At 49.4% G+C, this 16,114-nt stretch overlaps 1 protein-coding gene and 1 long non-coding RNA gene across 2 annotated transcripts in view; one reads left to right on the top strand and one right to left on the bottom strand.

Moving 5' to 3' along the window:
* Positions 1-4,731: 4,731 nt before the first annotated feature.
* Positions 4,732-9,836, bottom strand: LOC133233767 (uncharacterized). The gene is made up of 2 exons (XR_009731841.1): positions 9,378-9,836; positions 4,732-5,359 (listed from the first exon to the last, which is right to left on the bottom strand). It is a non-coding gene; the product is annotated as an uncharacterized LOC133233767 (long non-coding RNA).
* Positions 9,837-10,201: 365 nt separating this feature from the next.
* ADCY2 (adenylate cyclase 2) overlaps positions 10,202-16,114 on the top strand; it is a 456,832-nt gene continuing 450,919 nt past the window's right edge. Inside the window, exon 1 of the mRNA XM_061393890.1 lies at positions 10,202-10,427. Coding sequence (XP_061249874.1) covers positions 10,218-10,427 — 210 coding nt within the window. The 5' untranslated portion in view covers positions 10,202-10,217. The remainder of the gene's footprint in view (positions 10,428-16,114) is intronic.

Here is a 16,114-nt window from a genome sequence, read left to right as displayed (position 1 = left end):
GGAAAGTAATCAGGGTTGATGTAGCCTTACAGCCAGCTCATGGAGAATGGTTGGCCCAGGTACATGGAGGAGATTCCCAAGTGAGACGATGAACATCAGTTTTCTAGGTAAGGGAAATGGAGTGTGGGTGGATGGATGTGGGTGTATGTGTTGTAAAAAGTAAACAGAGTCACATTAAAAAATTTTAAGTGCTTTTTTTGAGCAGTGAGTGAAGTCGCTCAGTTGTGTCTGACTCTTTGCGACCCCATGGGCTGTAGCCTACCAGGCTCCTCTGTCCATGGGATTTTCCAGGCAATAGTTCTGGAGTGGATTGCCATTTCCATCTCCAGGGGATCTTCCCAACCCAGGGATCGAACCTGGGTCTCCCACATTGTAGACAGACGCTTTACCGTCTGAGCCACCAGGGAAGTCCTTTTTTGAGCAGACAAGGGTTCTAATCAGACAGTGCCAAACCCAAAGTGGAGGGGAGTTTTCACCCCATTGAGGCATGAGTTTTCACCCCAGGATTGAGGCTCCACCAAACTAGGCTGGGGTTTTCACAGAGGACACAGAAGTGAAGCAAAGCAATCATTTGACTGGCTAGAGCTTCAGGGGTTATCTTATTTGGGATAGTCTGATTGGTTGTGAGCGATTGGTAGTGACTGGTGGTTCATGAGGTTCTCATGAAATGCTGGGCTGGATGAAACACAAGCTGGAATCAAGATTGCTGGGAGAAATATCAATAATCTCAGATATGCCGATGACACCACTCTTATGGCAGAAAGCGAAGAACTAAAGAGCCTCTTGATGAAAATGAAAGAGGAGAGTGAAAAAGTTGGCTTAAAACTCAATATTCAGAACACTAAGATCATGGCATCTGGTCTCATCAATTTATGGCAAATAGATGGGGAAACAATGGAAACAGTGAGAGACTTTATTTTGGGGGGGCTTTGAAATCACTGCAGATGGTGGCTTTAGCCATGAAATTAAAAGACACTTGCTCCTTGAAAGAAAAGTTATGACCACCTAGATAGCATATTAAAGAGCAGAGACATTACCTTGCCAACAAAGGTCCGTCTAGTCAAAGTTATGGTTTTTCCAGTAGTCATGTATGGATGTGAGAGTTGGACTATAAAGAAAACTGAGCACTGAAGAATTGATGCTTTTAAACTGTGGTGTTGAAGAGTCTTGAGAGTCCCTTGGACTGCAAGGAGATCCAACCAGTCCATCCTAAAGGAAATCAGTGCTGAATATTCATTGGAAGGACTAATGCTGAAGCTGAAGTTCCACTACTTTGGCACCTGATGTGAAGAGCTGACTCATTGGAAAAGACCCTGATGCTGGGAAAGACTGAAGGCAAAAGGATAAGGGGACGACAGAGGATGAGACAGTTGGATGACATCACTGACGTGATGGACATGAGTTTGAGCAAGCTTCGGGAGCTTGTGATGGACAGGGTAGCCTGGCGTGCTGCAGTCCATGGGGGTCGCAAAGAGTTGGATACGACTGAGTGACTGAACTGAACTGATCGGTAGTTCTTAAGTGTTACTTCCTCAGTTTCCAAGGCATCGACTCTAGGTTAGGTTTTGGTTTGCTTAGTCAGGGAATGCAGGCATTAGACCCACCTCTCTCCAATGACCTCCCTTTAAAAAATAGTGCAGAGAGGAGGGGTGCCATCTGGGCAGGAAGAAGCAAGCGAGTAGGTTCAGATATGAGGTTGGGGAGTGGCAACCTCTAGGCTTGCTGCAGCTCACTTTATCTAGAGTCTAAATCAGGGCATATGAAGGCATCAAGAGACAGCAGGGTTGTTCTAAGAGACCTGGTATATCACAGGAGAAGGTGGCTTTCTTGCATAGGTAATGGGGCAGGACATTGCCAGATTTCTGTCACAGGTAGAACACTGAGGGGATGGATCTGAGCTGGCAGCAAGGCAGGGGAGCAATCCTGAAGACTTGACAGACAAGAGAGTGGGACAAAGGAGAAGGAGGCATGAGAAGAGATGGCGATAAAGGTGGAGAAACAAGGGTTATTGGGATGTGGACAGGCGATAGCACAGGAGTGGAGGATTTGTCCTCGTTCTGGCTCATTCATGTTACAGATGGTCCTGAGGGCTGCAGTCCAGGGGGTTACAAAGAGGTTGGACACGACTGAGTGACTGAGCACGCAAGCATGCAGGCACGGAAGGGCTGGAAGGGTTGGCAGGCATGTTTTTGAGTCCAGTGTGGGACCTGCCACCTGTGATTGGGATACTATTTAAAAGGAAAGTGCTTAACTTAGGTATGAAGACCTGTGTCTATCACACACTGCAACACTCAACGGTCCTGCTTGAACAGTTCACTTGGGGTTCTTTTTGAAACCTTACACTGAAGAGTAAAACATCCTAAATTTGAAATAAGGAACTCTGTTCACGAGGATCATACTAGTTAGAATCGGATTTACAGCAGTATATCACTTTTGCCAAAAATGCTAGCAGCAACAAAATCCAACAAGGCTATCCCCAGCCTGTGTCTTCATCTTCCTTCCCTTAATCTGGGTGTTGCTGCTTGGTCATTAGGGCGACCACTCGTGCAGGTGGCCCACTCCACTCCATCCTCCCTCTGCTTCTGTTGCATTCTCAGCCCTGGTCAAGCTACAGAAAGGATGAGGTTTTAAATGGACACAAACCGTGAGCGTCTTCCTTGCCTGGAATTGTTTTGCCTCTGCAGTGTGACTGGGACAGTGTGAATGGCATCAGAGTCTGCTTTCTCTTGAGAAAAACTAACCCCAATGGTACTTTCTCTGCAAATTTTTTCTTTTCCTGGACGTGTTTATTTTATGGTTATTTTTCAGTTTCTCAGCTCGTATACACGATGAGCTTTTGCTCTCTGGAGTGAATGGAACTAGTTCAATATTGTAGGAAAATCTTGCCATTTTAGGACCTGAAAACATTCTGAGTTTAAAAAAAAAAATCAATGTGATGTCAATAGAAGACATTTAAATACGTGTAACCTGTTTAGGACCTGGGTAGAATTTCTACCAAATCAAGTTCTGATTAAAGATCTAGTAGCATTATTTGCCGATTGTACTTTTTTTTTACAGAATAAAATCACTTCATATCTTCATTCTTCCATCTATTCATTCATTCACCAAGTCAATATTTATTAAGCATTTACTATGTGTTTTGCAAATTTCAGGTAATAGAGATACAACAGTGAACAAAAGAAACAAAATCTCCATCCCTTAATTAATTGACCTTCTAGTGAGGGTATTTTCCCCTGGTGGCTCAGAAGGTAAAGAATCTTCCTGCAAGGCAGGAGACCTGGGTTCGATCCCTGAGTCAGAAAGATCCCTGGAGAAGGGAATGGCAATCCACTTCAGTAGTCTTGCCTGAAAAATTCCACGCACAGAGGAGCCGGGTGGGCTACAGTCCATGGGGTTGGACAGTTGGACGTGATTGAGCGACTAACACGCACTAGAGAGGGAAGAAAGGCCATGCTAAGTCACTTCAGTCGTGTCTGACTCTGTGTGACTCCATAGACGGCAGCCCACCAGGCTCCCCCATCCCTGGGATTCTCCAGGCAAGAACACTGGAGTGGGTTGCCATTTCCTTCTCCAGTGCATGAAAATGAGAAGTGAAAGTGAAGTCGCTCAGTTGTGTCCGACTCTAGCGACCCCATGGACTACAGCCCACCAGGCTCCTCCATCCATGGGATTTTCCAGGCAAGAGTACTGGAGTGGGGTGCCATTGCCTTCTCCGAGAATGGCCATATCAAGACAAAAAAAAAGATTTGTGTGTCTACTCACTGCCATGACACACACTGAAACATTCTCACACTTGCCTTTACACCTAAGGAAACAGTGTTGTTGTTGTTCAGTCGCCCAGTCCTGTCTGACTCTTTGCGACCCCATGAACTGCAGCACGCCAAGCCTCCCTGTCTCTCATCATCTCCCAGAGTTTGCCCAAGTTCATGTTCATTGCATGGGTGATACAGTCCAGCCATCCCAGCATCAGGGACTTCACCAAAGATGCCACATCCAACGATGCCGACACAGCTATGAGCCATGCCACGCAGGGCCACCCAAGGTGGACGGGTCATAGCAGAGAACTCTGACAAAGTTCGATCCACTGGAGGAGGGAATGGCAAACCACCCCAGGATACTTGCCCTGAAAACCTCATGGACTGTATGAAAGGAAACAGTACTTGTTATCAACGTGTATATACAAACCAACAATCTTTTTCTGCATGTGTACCATTCCCATACGCTCCCATATAAAAAAGCTGATTAAAATTCATCCCTTTACTCGGCCCAGGGTAGTATAAACGTTTTAGGAAAATGCTTAGACTAATGGACTCATTCTTATCATGTTACCGATAAACTGAAGCTCAGAGATATTTATGACATCTTCAAAGATCCCCATACAGTTGGTGTCAGAGAGAAGCAAAAATCCAGCATTTTAACTTATTGCTGCTGCTAAGTCACTTCAGTCGTGTCCGACTCTGTGCGACCCCATAGACGGCAGCCCACCAGGCTCCCCTGTCTCTGGGATTCTCTAGGCAATAACACTGGAGTGGGTTGCCATTTCCTTCTCCAATGCATGAAAGTGAAAAGTGAAAGTGAAGTCGCTCAGTTGTGTCTGTCCCTCAGCGACCCCATGGACTGCAGCCTTCCAGGCTCCTCCATCCATGGGATTTTCCAGGCAAGAGTACTGAAGTGGGGTGCCATTGCCTTCTCCGTTTAACTTATTACAAGAATATTAACAACCATTACAGCTGTGTGAATACAAGCAGTGAGTTTATTTTCAAATGCAAACATAAAACCATGAATCAAACATGGTAGAGTAGCTTAACATCTTGAATTAAGTTATCCGAATTGAATGAATTCAGAATTGGGCAAAAATAGCCATGAAAGATGTCATAGCATTGTTTTTCCTAGAGACCACTTCTTGTCCCTCAAAGTACATTATTTAACAGTGTTAGAGTGTAATTGAATTATTCTCTCATTGACTCTTTTAAGAGACACCTAAAAGGATATAAAAGTAAAAGTCAAGGTTTCTGAATCATTCAAGCTTGGTACATAAAGCCCCTCTCCTGATACCTCCCTAGGCAACACATCCGGAGAACACAGCTTGCTCTATGAGTCATGACTTTTTAGATCTCATTCTCAGGGCAGGAGCTGAGAAATCGATTCCTCTCACACGGTTGTAGACATGCGGGTCCTGGCGCTGATTAGTCATTAACTGGTTCTCACTCCCGGCCTCTCACAGAAGGAATTCCAGTGTCTCAGTGGTTCTTGAAACAGGTCCTAGGAACAAACTTTGGAACGGCAGTGGGCTTTTGTGAAAGGTCTGTCTCAAAATAATCTTCTCATATATCCAGGGCCATAAGTCCCAATCGGTCACCTGAAATCAGATTTTAAAGATGAGTTTATTAAATATTGATCCCAGTTTTGTCACTTGAGAAATAATTTATCAAATGAACCAAGGAGGCAAGATTTCTCAAAGACAAGTCGGGAGCATTCCACACCAAAGGAGAAAGAAGATAAATATATTAATGGTCCATTCAGCAACTCTGATGCTCTAGAAAGTGAACTGCAGGGGAGCTCCTTAGTGAGCTGAAAGAGTCAATGAGGCTTCCCGGAGCCGAAACTGGCTTTGGTGGTGTGGTTTCTGTAGCCATAGACTCCAGTTCAATCAAAATGTAAATGTTATCTGGGTACACAAAACGTATTTCATGGTGATAATGAATCTGTTGACATACTGTTCACACTTTATTATATAAATTGTAGTGATGTATTTGCCAGAGAGAAAAATGAATACATAGGGAAGTACTCTGCGCTCAGCTCTACTATACGCTCTGGGTTGGCACACGTCTGTGTCTGTCCTTGGCACAGTTTGCCTGCCTGCCTTTAATCAATCAGAGCGCTGTGACATTGGGCAGAGCACAACGGCGTCCTTACTGATGAAGCTAATCTAACTGGGTTCGGAATAGGAACTAGAAGATGGGTTATTTTTAAAGCAAGGCCCATTGATTCAAAAATCCGGTTCTGCGGCATCATTATTTAACGGATGTGTAATCGCTCAGGTGTGTTATCATCTGTGTGAAACATGATCAGTTTAGCAGGCAGGGGTGCCTGCGGTCTGTCTGCTGGAGGTCGAAGGGTCTGCCTGCTTGAACTGCAGCCTGCAGCCCTCAGGCTCTGCACGCAGGCAGGAATGCCAGGACAGCTCAGTGCCTCCTGTGAGTAGGACCGGCCCTCGAATTTGCAGAGCCCAGGGCAAAATAAAAATGGGTGACCCCTCATTCACAAATGATCAAGAATTTCAAGATGATGACAGCAGGACTTTAAATCAAGTGTGGGGCGACCCCAGGACAAACCACACTCCCACAGCCCACCATCCTGCTTTCTGGGTTCTAAGGATGGAAGGCTGCCCTCTAGCGCTGCACGAGAAAAATGAATCCTCCTTTCCAATGCCTTCCCCCTCCCCACTTCTTCAGGCCCAGTTAGAGCTTCCACAGTCAGTTTCTCTGTGTGTTTTGTCACAAATGCCTTGATACCAAGTGAGTTCATGGGAAAACCTTTTATTCTCTGTGCGTTACCCTTGGCATAGCCTCCCTGCCACCTAAAACTATGGAAATGGACTTGCGGACTCCTTAGGGTCCCTTGAATCACATGAGTCATGAAATCACAGATTTCATGCTCCTGGCTTTGTACTAAAGGGCATTTCTCACTCCACTTCACGCTGCTTGTGGATTATCATTTCGTGGTTTTCCTTTCTTTTCTCCCTCCAAAATAGAAACTGTTGTGAACTTCTAAAAAGGTATACTTGGTGCAATTGATTCTAAAATGCTGATAAAATAACTATAATCATTATATTGGTTCACATTTTAGTTTGTATAAATAGGTCCTCATAAAAATAAGCCCCTATGGCTGATTCATGTTGACGCATGGCAGAAATCAACATAACATTGTAAAGCTATTATCGGCCAATTAAAAATAAATTAAAAAAAATAAGCCTGCAAACTGAAACCCAGTGTAACCTTGGGAAGCCTGACATATCTTGATTATTATAGTATATTCCTTTCATCACCTGTCTACTATGGTGAAATTTAAATTGTATGGGGGAGTTGGGGATGAATGTTGATCTTTTCCTCATGTTCTGTTCTTTGTAGCCCTACTTTTCAAAGTACATTGGGAATTCCTAGAAGGGTCCTAGGCCTGGTTTATTTTCCCCCTTGAACATTTGACATACTTGTTGCTGCTTAGTTGCTAAGTCATGTCCAACTATTTTGCGACCCCATGGACTGTAGCCCACAAGGCTCTTCTGTCCATGGGATTCTCCAGGCAAGAATACTGCAGTGGGTTGTCATTTCCTTCTCCAGGGGATCTGCCCGACACAGGGATGGAACCAGTGTCTCCTGCGCTGGCAGGTGGATTCTTTACCACTGAACTACCAGGGACTACCTGACATCTGACATAGGACAGGCACAAAATAAATATCTATTGCAGGAATTAACGAAAGAGTGGGTGATAAAAAATGTCATAAGGGTCAAAGACAATGCTTCCTTCAAGCAGAGTCTCTTTTAAATTATATTTAACAAATCTCCTAGAACTCTTACACCAACCCTATTTTACCATGTGGCGAATAGAGAGATAGATAGTGGTTGTTAAAAACACCCCATTGCCCCCTAGAGAGAAGGAGAAAATAATTAAATAGGTACTTTTCCCTCGCACCTCTCTCAGTACTTTTAACCATAAACCTAAGTTACAGATTATTTACTTTTCCTTCCTCCTTGAGTGGGTAAAGGAAGCCATTTATCAAGGCAAAGGGTGAGGATGCTTCATGAATCAGAGAAGAGAAGTTACTGCAAGTGCAACCCAGACAGACCTGGGGCAGAGCCAGAGGAAGCAGAATCTTCAGGCCAGAAAATGCAACTTCCCACTCACCTGGGCTTCCTTAGGAGGCTCCGGGCTCTAGCTGTTTATACACAATCTGATTCATCAGAGCTGTCTTACAGCTTGCTCTCAGAACCACCAAAATCCTCAACTCCCTCGGTCCAAACCAAAGAGCTGAGCCCAGAGGGTGAGCAGACCCGAGGGAAACGATAGGATTGGAATTCACCTGGTTAAAGGTCTATAGCCAGGCGCGGGCAGGCAAAGCGGCGTGAGGGGAGCAAACCAGAAGCTGGACAGAGAAGACAGTTCCATCCTCTGACTGGGCGGGGGCCGTGGGACCCCCTTCTCCCATGCGTTGCCGCCTCCTCTTTCTCCTCATCTGCAGGTCCAGGGTGGGAGGGCAGGCCCAGGACCAAGTGGAATCTGGAGGTCAGGGCCTTGGTCCAGGCTCTGGGGTCTGGGACATGCCCCCTCTGCCTACCCCATCGTGACCAGCCCCCCCAGGTGGCCCGGCTGTGTCCTTCTCTGCTCTACACTCCCTGAGCAGAGAAGGCATCAACTGCAGCTAAAAATACAGCCCTTAGAAAATACAGCCCTAAAATACAGCCTAAAAATACAGCCCTCCGGGTCCTCCTCCATCCGTGGCCTGGGTTTCGTGGTCACTGGGCACGCAGCTGCCCGGCTCACATGCCCCTGCCGGGCAGGGGGACAGGAGTGCCCGAGCGGGCAGCGGGACGCTTCGGGAAGGTTTGCCAAGTGCTGGGCGGTGCCAGGGCTCAGAGGCCCCCTGCACCTGTCCCGTGTCCCGGGACGGACAACGGCACAGGATCACGCCCTGGGCTGTTTGCTTGAGCACGAGAGGGGAGGGTCGAGGTCCACTGTGCGGAGAGGTGGGCTTTGCTTGAACAGGAGGAACCCTCCAGAGAGGGGTGGGCTCCCTCGGAGAGCGCCAGCGAGCGCCCCCCACCGCCCGGGAGAGGGCCAGAAGTCTGGACTCCTGGGCTTGTCGGGGTGGGCCCCTTCCCCGGCAGCCGCCCGCCGCCCCATCCTCCCCCCAGCCACGCGGCTCCGGCCGGGTCTCCAGCACCGCTTCCCCCGCCCCCCGCGCCCAGTGCCTCGAGGTAGCGTGGAGGGAGGGGGTCCCAGGGCGCGACCCCACCCCCGGCAATCCCCCGCACCAGCGCCCTCTCCCCGCCGCGCCCTCGCGGCGCAGCAGGGACTCGGCGGAGACCCTGGATCCGTCAGAGGGCTCCCCCTAAACTCCGAGTCGACAAATCTTGCCCCATGGGGTCCCTCCCAAGTGTGACTTAAGCTGAAACTGCAGGGCGAGAACGTGGCGGGGTGCAGCCTCCCTCCTGCATTGCGCACTTGGGGGGCTGTTCTCTGCCCGGGGGTCCCTTCGCGCCCCAGCGCTTTCCCGCTCCCTGCAAGGAAGCCCCGGGCCCTCTAGATAGTCGAGAGGACCGTGAAGCCCCCAAGCCCTCTGCGCAGAGTCGAAGAAAACGAGAGTAGGAATCCCCTACCCAGGGTAGAAACCCCCTACCCAGTAGGGGATGCGGAGAGGAGGCAACTCCTCCTTCACTCGCCCGGAGAGGCAGTCCCGGCGGTCCTCTGAGCCCTAGGTACCGAAGAAGGCGAGGTCTCCTCTCGGCTCCGCCAAAGTCGGCAGGAGGGGAGGGGGGGGGGGCGCACCCAGCCCCCCGCAGACCACTCAGAGCTGGGGCCGCCAGAGGGTGGGAGTGCCCCTTCTCACGGCTCTTGGAGCTAGTGGGGAGCAGTTAGGAGCCCCCGCGTCGTCCCAGCGAGGTGGGAGGTGGAGGGGTACGGACAGGGGGAACCCCCCAGGCCGGTCGCGGACCGCGTAGGGGACGGTGGGAGCACCCCGCTAGCCCCCAGCCCAGGCGGGGACCGCGGAGGGAGGCGGCCCGCGCCGGGGCCGCGTGTGGGCGTGTCCAAGGGGCGGGCGCCCGGGTATCCGGGCGCGGCCGGTTCCTCCTCCCGGGCACCCGGCCCTCGGCCCGGTGCCGCCCCCAGCGCGCGCGGCCCGGCCGTCGGGGGGCGGCGGCGGCTGCGGCGGCGGGTGGAGGCCCGGGCTTCGCCGCGCGGGGTGGGGGCAGAGGCGGGCCGAGCGCCCCTGTCGCGCCCGCCCCCTCCCGCGCGGTGGCGGCAGCGGCGCCGCCGGGAGCTGCCCCCAAGGCCGCCGCCCAGCCCCGGGGCGCCGAGCTCCGCCCGCGCCGGAGGCCCCTGCGCGCAGCTCGGAGCGCGGGCAGCCCGGGCCGGCCGAGGCGGCGCGGGGGTGGCACGCGGGCGGGCGGCGCAGCCCCGGCCGGGCGCGCTCGGCGGGCGCCCCGCGAGCCGCCCCGATGTGGCAGGAGGCGATGCGGCGGCGCCGCTACCTGCGGGACCGCGCCGAGGCGGCGGCGGGCGGCGGAGACGGGCTGCAGCGGTCCCGGGACTGGCTCTACGAGTCCTACTACCGCATGAGCCAGCAGCACCCGCTCATCGTCTTCCTGCTGCTCATCGTCATGGGCGCCTGCCTCGCCCTGCTCGCCGTCTTCTTCGCGCTCCGCCTGGTGAGTGTCCTCCCCGCGCGCCCCCCGGGCCCCGGGAGGCGAGGGACGGACCCGGCCCGGGCGCCTCCCGCCCCGGGGGCTGGCCCCTCGGCTCCCGGCCCCTCGGCTCGCGCTGCTCCCGGCCCCTCCTCGGCCCGCCAGCGGCCGGCCTGGCTCGAGCGAGCCCTGCGGGCAGGAGAAAAGTTTTCCTTGGGAGGTTCTACCCCAAAATAAAAGTTTCCGGGGTGTGTGCACCAGGTGGACCGCCGCGGCGTGCGTTCTCCATCTCTGCGCGCCCGCCGGCAAACTCGCTGCGCTTTCCGCGCGGCATCCGCTCCAGCGGGTCTCCATCCGAATCAGCACCGCGCCTCTCTTGGCGAGGCCGCTGCCCGGCTCCCGAGCTGGCGTTTTAGTTTGGATCGGACGTCATTTAAGTCTGTAGAAATCCTGCCTCGGGAAAGTGGTGAATGACGAGGGAAAAAAAAAAAGAAATACAAGTATTTATTATCCATCTTTGCCTTTAAATCTGGCAGATTTAGTCCCATAGGCAGAGAGGTGGGGGTATTGACCTGTTGTGAGCCTGCATCCTTTGAGTGTCTAAGTCACAAGCATTGGTGGACTGTCACCTTCCTATTTCTAGGGGGGTCGTTTATCGTGCCTGCTGTTTGGTACAGGTTACTCAACTGGGTTTCATCGCTGGGACCGCAGTGCAACTCTACAGCTGATGTCAGTTTTGCCAATTTGTATTTTTCAAGCAGGAGCCTTTGGCTCACTCCCTTAAGCAGTGAGAGGAAATCTGTAGATGGCGGTAAACTTCCTGTTACTGATCTTTGTGTTGGTGTGGTTCAAACTTTTGCACTGCCTGTGATGTGCCTGTGCAGCTCGGGTGCCAAGCATTGATTAATCAGTGAGGTATTTTTGGTCAGTGGTTGATCTGGGGACGTCTGGGAGGAATGCTGTCTTTTTAGCATAGAATATAAACATAAACCTATATTCCTGTCCTCGGAGCAAAGGCGTGGGTACGTGCCTTTATTTCACCACTGCGTGCAAAATCTCTGTCCTTGGTTTTTGGCAATTTTTTCCTCATATCCTGAGCCAGATGGTGCTTAGATATTATGCATGGGAAAACTTGTTATCGTCATGGGTTCTTTAAAAAATGAAGTTTGCCTTCTCCCCACAATTGTCAAAGGTGTTGTCTTCTCATGGAATTCAACAAGATAAGGAAAAAAAAAATAGAAAGCAGAAGATCATGGATGCCACCGATCATAACTGGGTCTTATATTATGCAACACAGAGCAGAGAGCACCTTCATTCTGCATTCTGGGTGTGAGTTCAGGGCAGTCTTCACAATCTTCTTGCCAGCCTGCACTGCTTCCTGGAATGGCATCTTTTTTTGTCTTCTCACCACTTTTTAGGGCCAAGGAGGACTTGAGGAGAGACTTCTGCTCCGTCTCCTTGGCAAGCAGACTCTCTGAAGGCATCTCCTGTTCATTACCATTCCTGCAGGGGAGAAAACACGTCCCTCTTCCTCTGCAAATCTGTTCTGCCAGGACATTGCTGCTTGTGATTCTGGCGAATCTGTAATTCAAAGCGTTCTGGCTGGTTCTCTTCTAAATGGAAGAGGAGGAGCAGGTGATGGCCTATTTATAGCGCCATTAATATATTTAAAGACAAGTGTGAAGTTCGTGCCTCCCTGACACACACCACTTTGCTATGATACGGATCTCTAACTTCTTAAACCTTGATCTAGTTTGAACGCATCGCCGTGCCCTGAGAGATTCAGTGCAGTCAGCTGGAAGCTCCCGTCTCTAATCTGCCTTTGATCTTTGTGCTTCTCTACTCAGTTCCTTTAGGGTTTCCCAGGTGGCACTAGTAAGGAACCCTGCAGTTGTAGGAGACATAAGAGACGTGTGTTCAGTCCCTGGGTGGGGAAGAGCCACCGGAGGAGGAAAGGAAACCCACAAATCCCATGGACAGAGGAGTCTGGTGGGTTGCCATCCACAGGGTTGCAGAGTTGGACACAGCTGAAATGACGTAGCATGCACTTAACGCATCCAGTTGCTTTACATTCTATTTCATGGGGAACAAATGTTGGAATGGCATCTTTTTGAAAAGTTTGCTCAGGCATCTTCATTTTTCTTGGTAAATCGATCATTGCCACAGTCTAGGCATTCAGCAAAATCACTTTAAGCAGAAAGCGAGCACTTCTCTTGGAGGGGCTGTAGCCCAGGGGGAGGTCCAGAGATGATGGAATGGATCCTGTTCTCTGCTCAGCCTAAGCCATGCTCGGTCATGTCTGCTCTTTGTAAACCCCTCTAGGTGATGAGCTGTGCAGAAATGTTCCAGAATCAGGAAGGGTAATGGGGTCTGGTGGAAAGGTGACCTTCAAGCAGGAGCTGGGGCTGCTGGGCTGGGTGGGAATTGGTAAACGCCAGGGAGGAATGGACCCTGTCCTTTGAAACTTGACCTTCAGAAGAACTGGATCGGTTCTGAGGTCTGGACAGCTCGTTTCTATTTTGCTTTTAGTAATAACGTAAATAGCAGTTTCACTTTGCAAAACCATATTCTCTATCCCTGCCGTTCAAGGTCAGGAGCTTTGGAAGGCAGTGCAGCAGTAACAGAGGCCCATGCGCACAGTGGGTGAGGTGAGTTCATTTCTCAGAATGACCAGAGTGTGGCTTCCCAGAGATCTACCTCGGGAGACAGAAATAGCTGCTTGGGGCAGGCCCAGGTTTCCACCTTTACTAGAATTGCTAGGCTCTGATGTAATTCAGGAGCTCGGCAGATCTATTTTTGCTTCCTGTAATCTTGGACAGATTCCTTCTTTCCTATGAATCTGCCTAATTTTGATTTCCATTAGACTTCTACCAGTTCTTGTAGTAGGAAATGTCTGGCAACTTACTTCATGCACATCCATGGTCTCCTGCAACATTTGGATCACAAAATGATCCTAACATCATCTGAATACATGGTAATTATTTTGCAATATTGTAATTGCTTTTGCGTGAAGTGACTGGAAATATATCTTTAAAAAAGTAAGCTTCATCTTGACTTTGTATTCCCCTTTGTTGTTGCAGTTCAGTCGCTTAGTTGTGTCCAACTCTTGGCTTCCCTGTCCTTCACTGTCTCCCAGAGTTTGCTCAAACTCATGTTCATCGAGTCAGTGATGCCATCCAACCATCTCATCCTCTGTCGTCCCCTTCGCCTCCTGCCCTCAATCTTTCCCAGCACCAGGGTCTTTTCCAATGAGTCGGCTCTTGGCATCAGGTGGCCAAAGGATTGGAGCTTCAGCTCCCTAATTGTGTTCCTGTAATTGACATTATTCACAAACCTCTCTCATTTAATTTCAATCTGTGGTCAATCCATGCTTTTGCATCATTGATCATGAAGTTAAAGTAACCTGCAAAGTATTTTTATTATACTGTAAAGTAAATTCTGAATTGAAATTTTACCATCTTGCTTAAATGCTTTTTATTTTTTTACATAAAAAGCTGTTAAATAGGTTTAACCCCATATTTGTTAAGAAATATCAAGACATGAAAACAGTAGCACATATGATACCATGACTTGAATTTTAATCTCTTATTTAATAATATTAAAAATACTTTCTTTTTGTTTATGTTGAAAGTTTTTGACGATACTATGGGCATGCTGAACAAAATTAAATTGCCCCCTGGCATCAGAGACCCTGGAACTAATGAGACCAACCTTGTAAGTCCTGAGTCTTAGGAGTTAACTTCATTGTCCAGGACTGGTTCTTATTACTAAATGCATGACAAGCTCATCTCAGAATTAAATCCTCTCTCGTTTATTATGTCCCAAAGCAGCCAACTTTTCTCAAAATTTGCCTGTCATAGTTAGGAAATGTTGACATAATTTTTTTAGGCTAGCTCCAGCCAGATTTGTTTTGGCTAAAATTTATGATTAGGGGTGGTCAGTATTTCAACTGGAAAAATTTCATTCCTATAAATTTTAAATAGTCAGATATTGCAAGAAAACTGATTTTTTGGTCTATTTTTTAGTAATGAAATCAAATAAGCTTTTATTAAATATGTAATACATATGATTTTTCCAATTATGATCTACCTTCTTGCCTTCACTGTGACTGAGCATGCCAGCTCTTTCCAGCGATGACCACAAGTACTTCACGACGTATCAGTTTTCCCAGCATCAGGTGTTTTTCCTCAGGGCAGATGTATCGGAGTGTTTCTTTTCTCTGTACATGGATAAAGAATCTTAATTTTTCCAAAGCAAATAAATGAAACCAGTCATTGTAGAGGGGAATAGTTTTATGATTACAGGGACTATTTCAGCGCCCCCAGTGGGTGGAAGAATCAAGAATCTTTTGACAAGAAAGTCAGTCTTTCACCCCTTCCTTGGGGAGTGGAAGGCTAGAGAAGGCAGATGAACATGTCTGACATCTCCTCTGGGGAGTAGGAAATTCTCTGCGTACTTTATCCAGTCTCATCATTCTGGGGCTGGGGGCGGGGGATGGGGAGGGAATAGTGCATGCTCTCAGGAATTGGAGAGGAGGAATCTCAAGGTACATCTTTCTGTGAGTGTCTCTATCCATACAGGAGACTTACTTGGCAGGTATTTGTAATCGCAACCGGTAATTCAGTGTCATTTTAATTATAACTTCGCTGTGGTATAAACAAAAGACAATGAAAAACTGTCATTTTCTGCAGAAACGTTGGCTCATTTCACAGTTTACAGGCCCAGCAGGAAAAGACGTGGAAGCATCCTTTGGATAGTCAAGTGTGTGCTGTGCGGCTTGTGTGCTCAGTCCATCCTTCAGGTCTGACTCTTTGTGACCCCTTGGACTGCAGCCGGCCAGGCTCCTCTGTCCCTGGGGTTCTCCAAGCAAGAATACTGGAGTGGGCTGCCATTTCCTGCCCCAGGGTACTCTGCTTCTGCCTGTAACTCAGTGTTGGCATCAGCACCATCCGCTGGACAGTCCGCTCATTCTTCCTTCAGTGATGCGGATGGAGCGTCCGCTGGAACCAGCACTGGGGTGGGCATCCCCCCGGGGGGTATTCCATCCTGGAGCGGCTCTGGCCCGCTGCCGTCGGCCTCTCTGCTCTGGGTGGTCGGTCAGCCTGGACTCCATCTGCAGCTGGTCCTCTCTAGCTTTGCTCTGTTTCCTCCAGTGCATCCAGTGCGTCCCCTCGCCTGGAAGCCTCCTCCTCCCTATGCCGCTTGTCCAAGTTCAAGCTCTCCTCACGCTTCAGCAGTCCGACCTGTGCTGTGCATTCCTATCTGTACTGGATGCCTGCAGAGCTCATCCATTCTTGTTGTTGTGGTTCAGTTGCTCAGTCATGTCTGACTCTTTGTGACCTCATGGACTGCAGAATGCCAGGCTCCACTGTCCTCCACTATCTCTTGGAGTTTGCTTAAATCTATGTTTGCTGAGTCAGTGACGCCATCCAACCATCTCATCCTCTGTCGCCCCCTTCTCCTCCTGCCTTCAGTCTTTCCCAGCATCAGGGTCTTTTCCAGGGAGTCAGCTCTTCGCATCAGGTGGCCAAAGGATTGGAGCTTCAGCGTCAGCATTAGTCCTTCCAATGAATATTCAGGGTTGATTTCCTTTAAGATTGACTGGATTCATCTCCTTGAGCTCACTCATTACATGAAATAATTTTCCCTCTCGATGACTATTGTCTGACCTGCAGAATACTTTGTTGAGTTCATCTTGTCTCCTCAACTAA

The sequence above is a fragment of the Bos javanicus genome, chromosome 20 (assembly GCF_032452875.1).
Source record: "Bos javanicus breed banteng chromosome 20, ARS-OSU_banteng_1.0, whole genome shotgun sequence".
Taxonomy (NCBI): domain Eukaryota; kingdom Metazoa; phylum Chordata; class Mammalia; order Artiodactyla; family Bovidae; genus Bos; species Bos javanicus.
The sequence above is the reverse complement of the archived record's forward strand: the minus strand, read 5'-3'. Positions and strand labels throughout refer to the sequence as shown.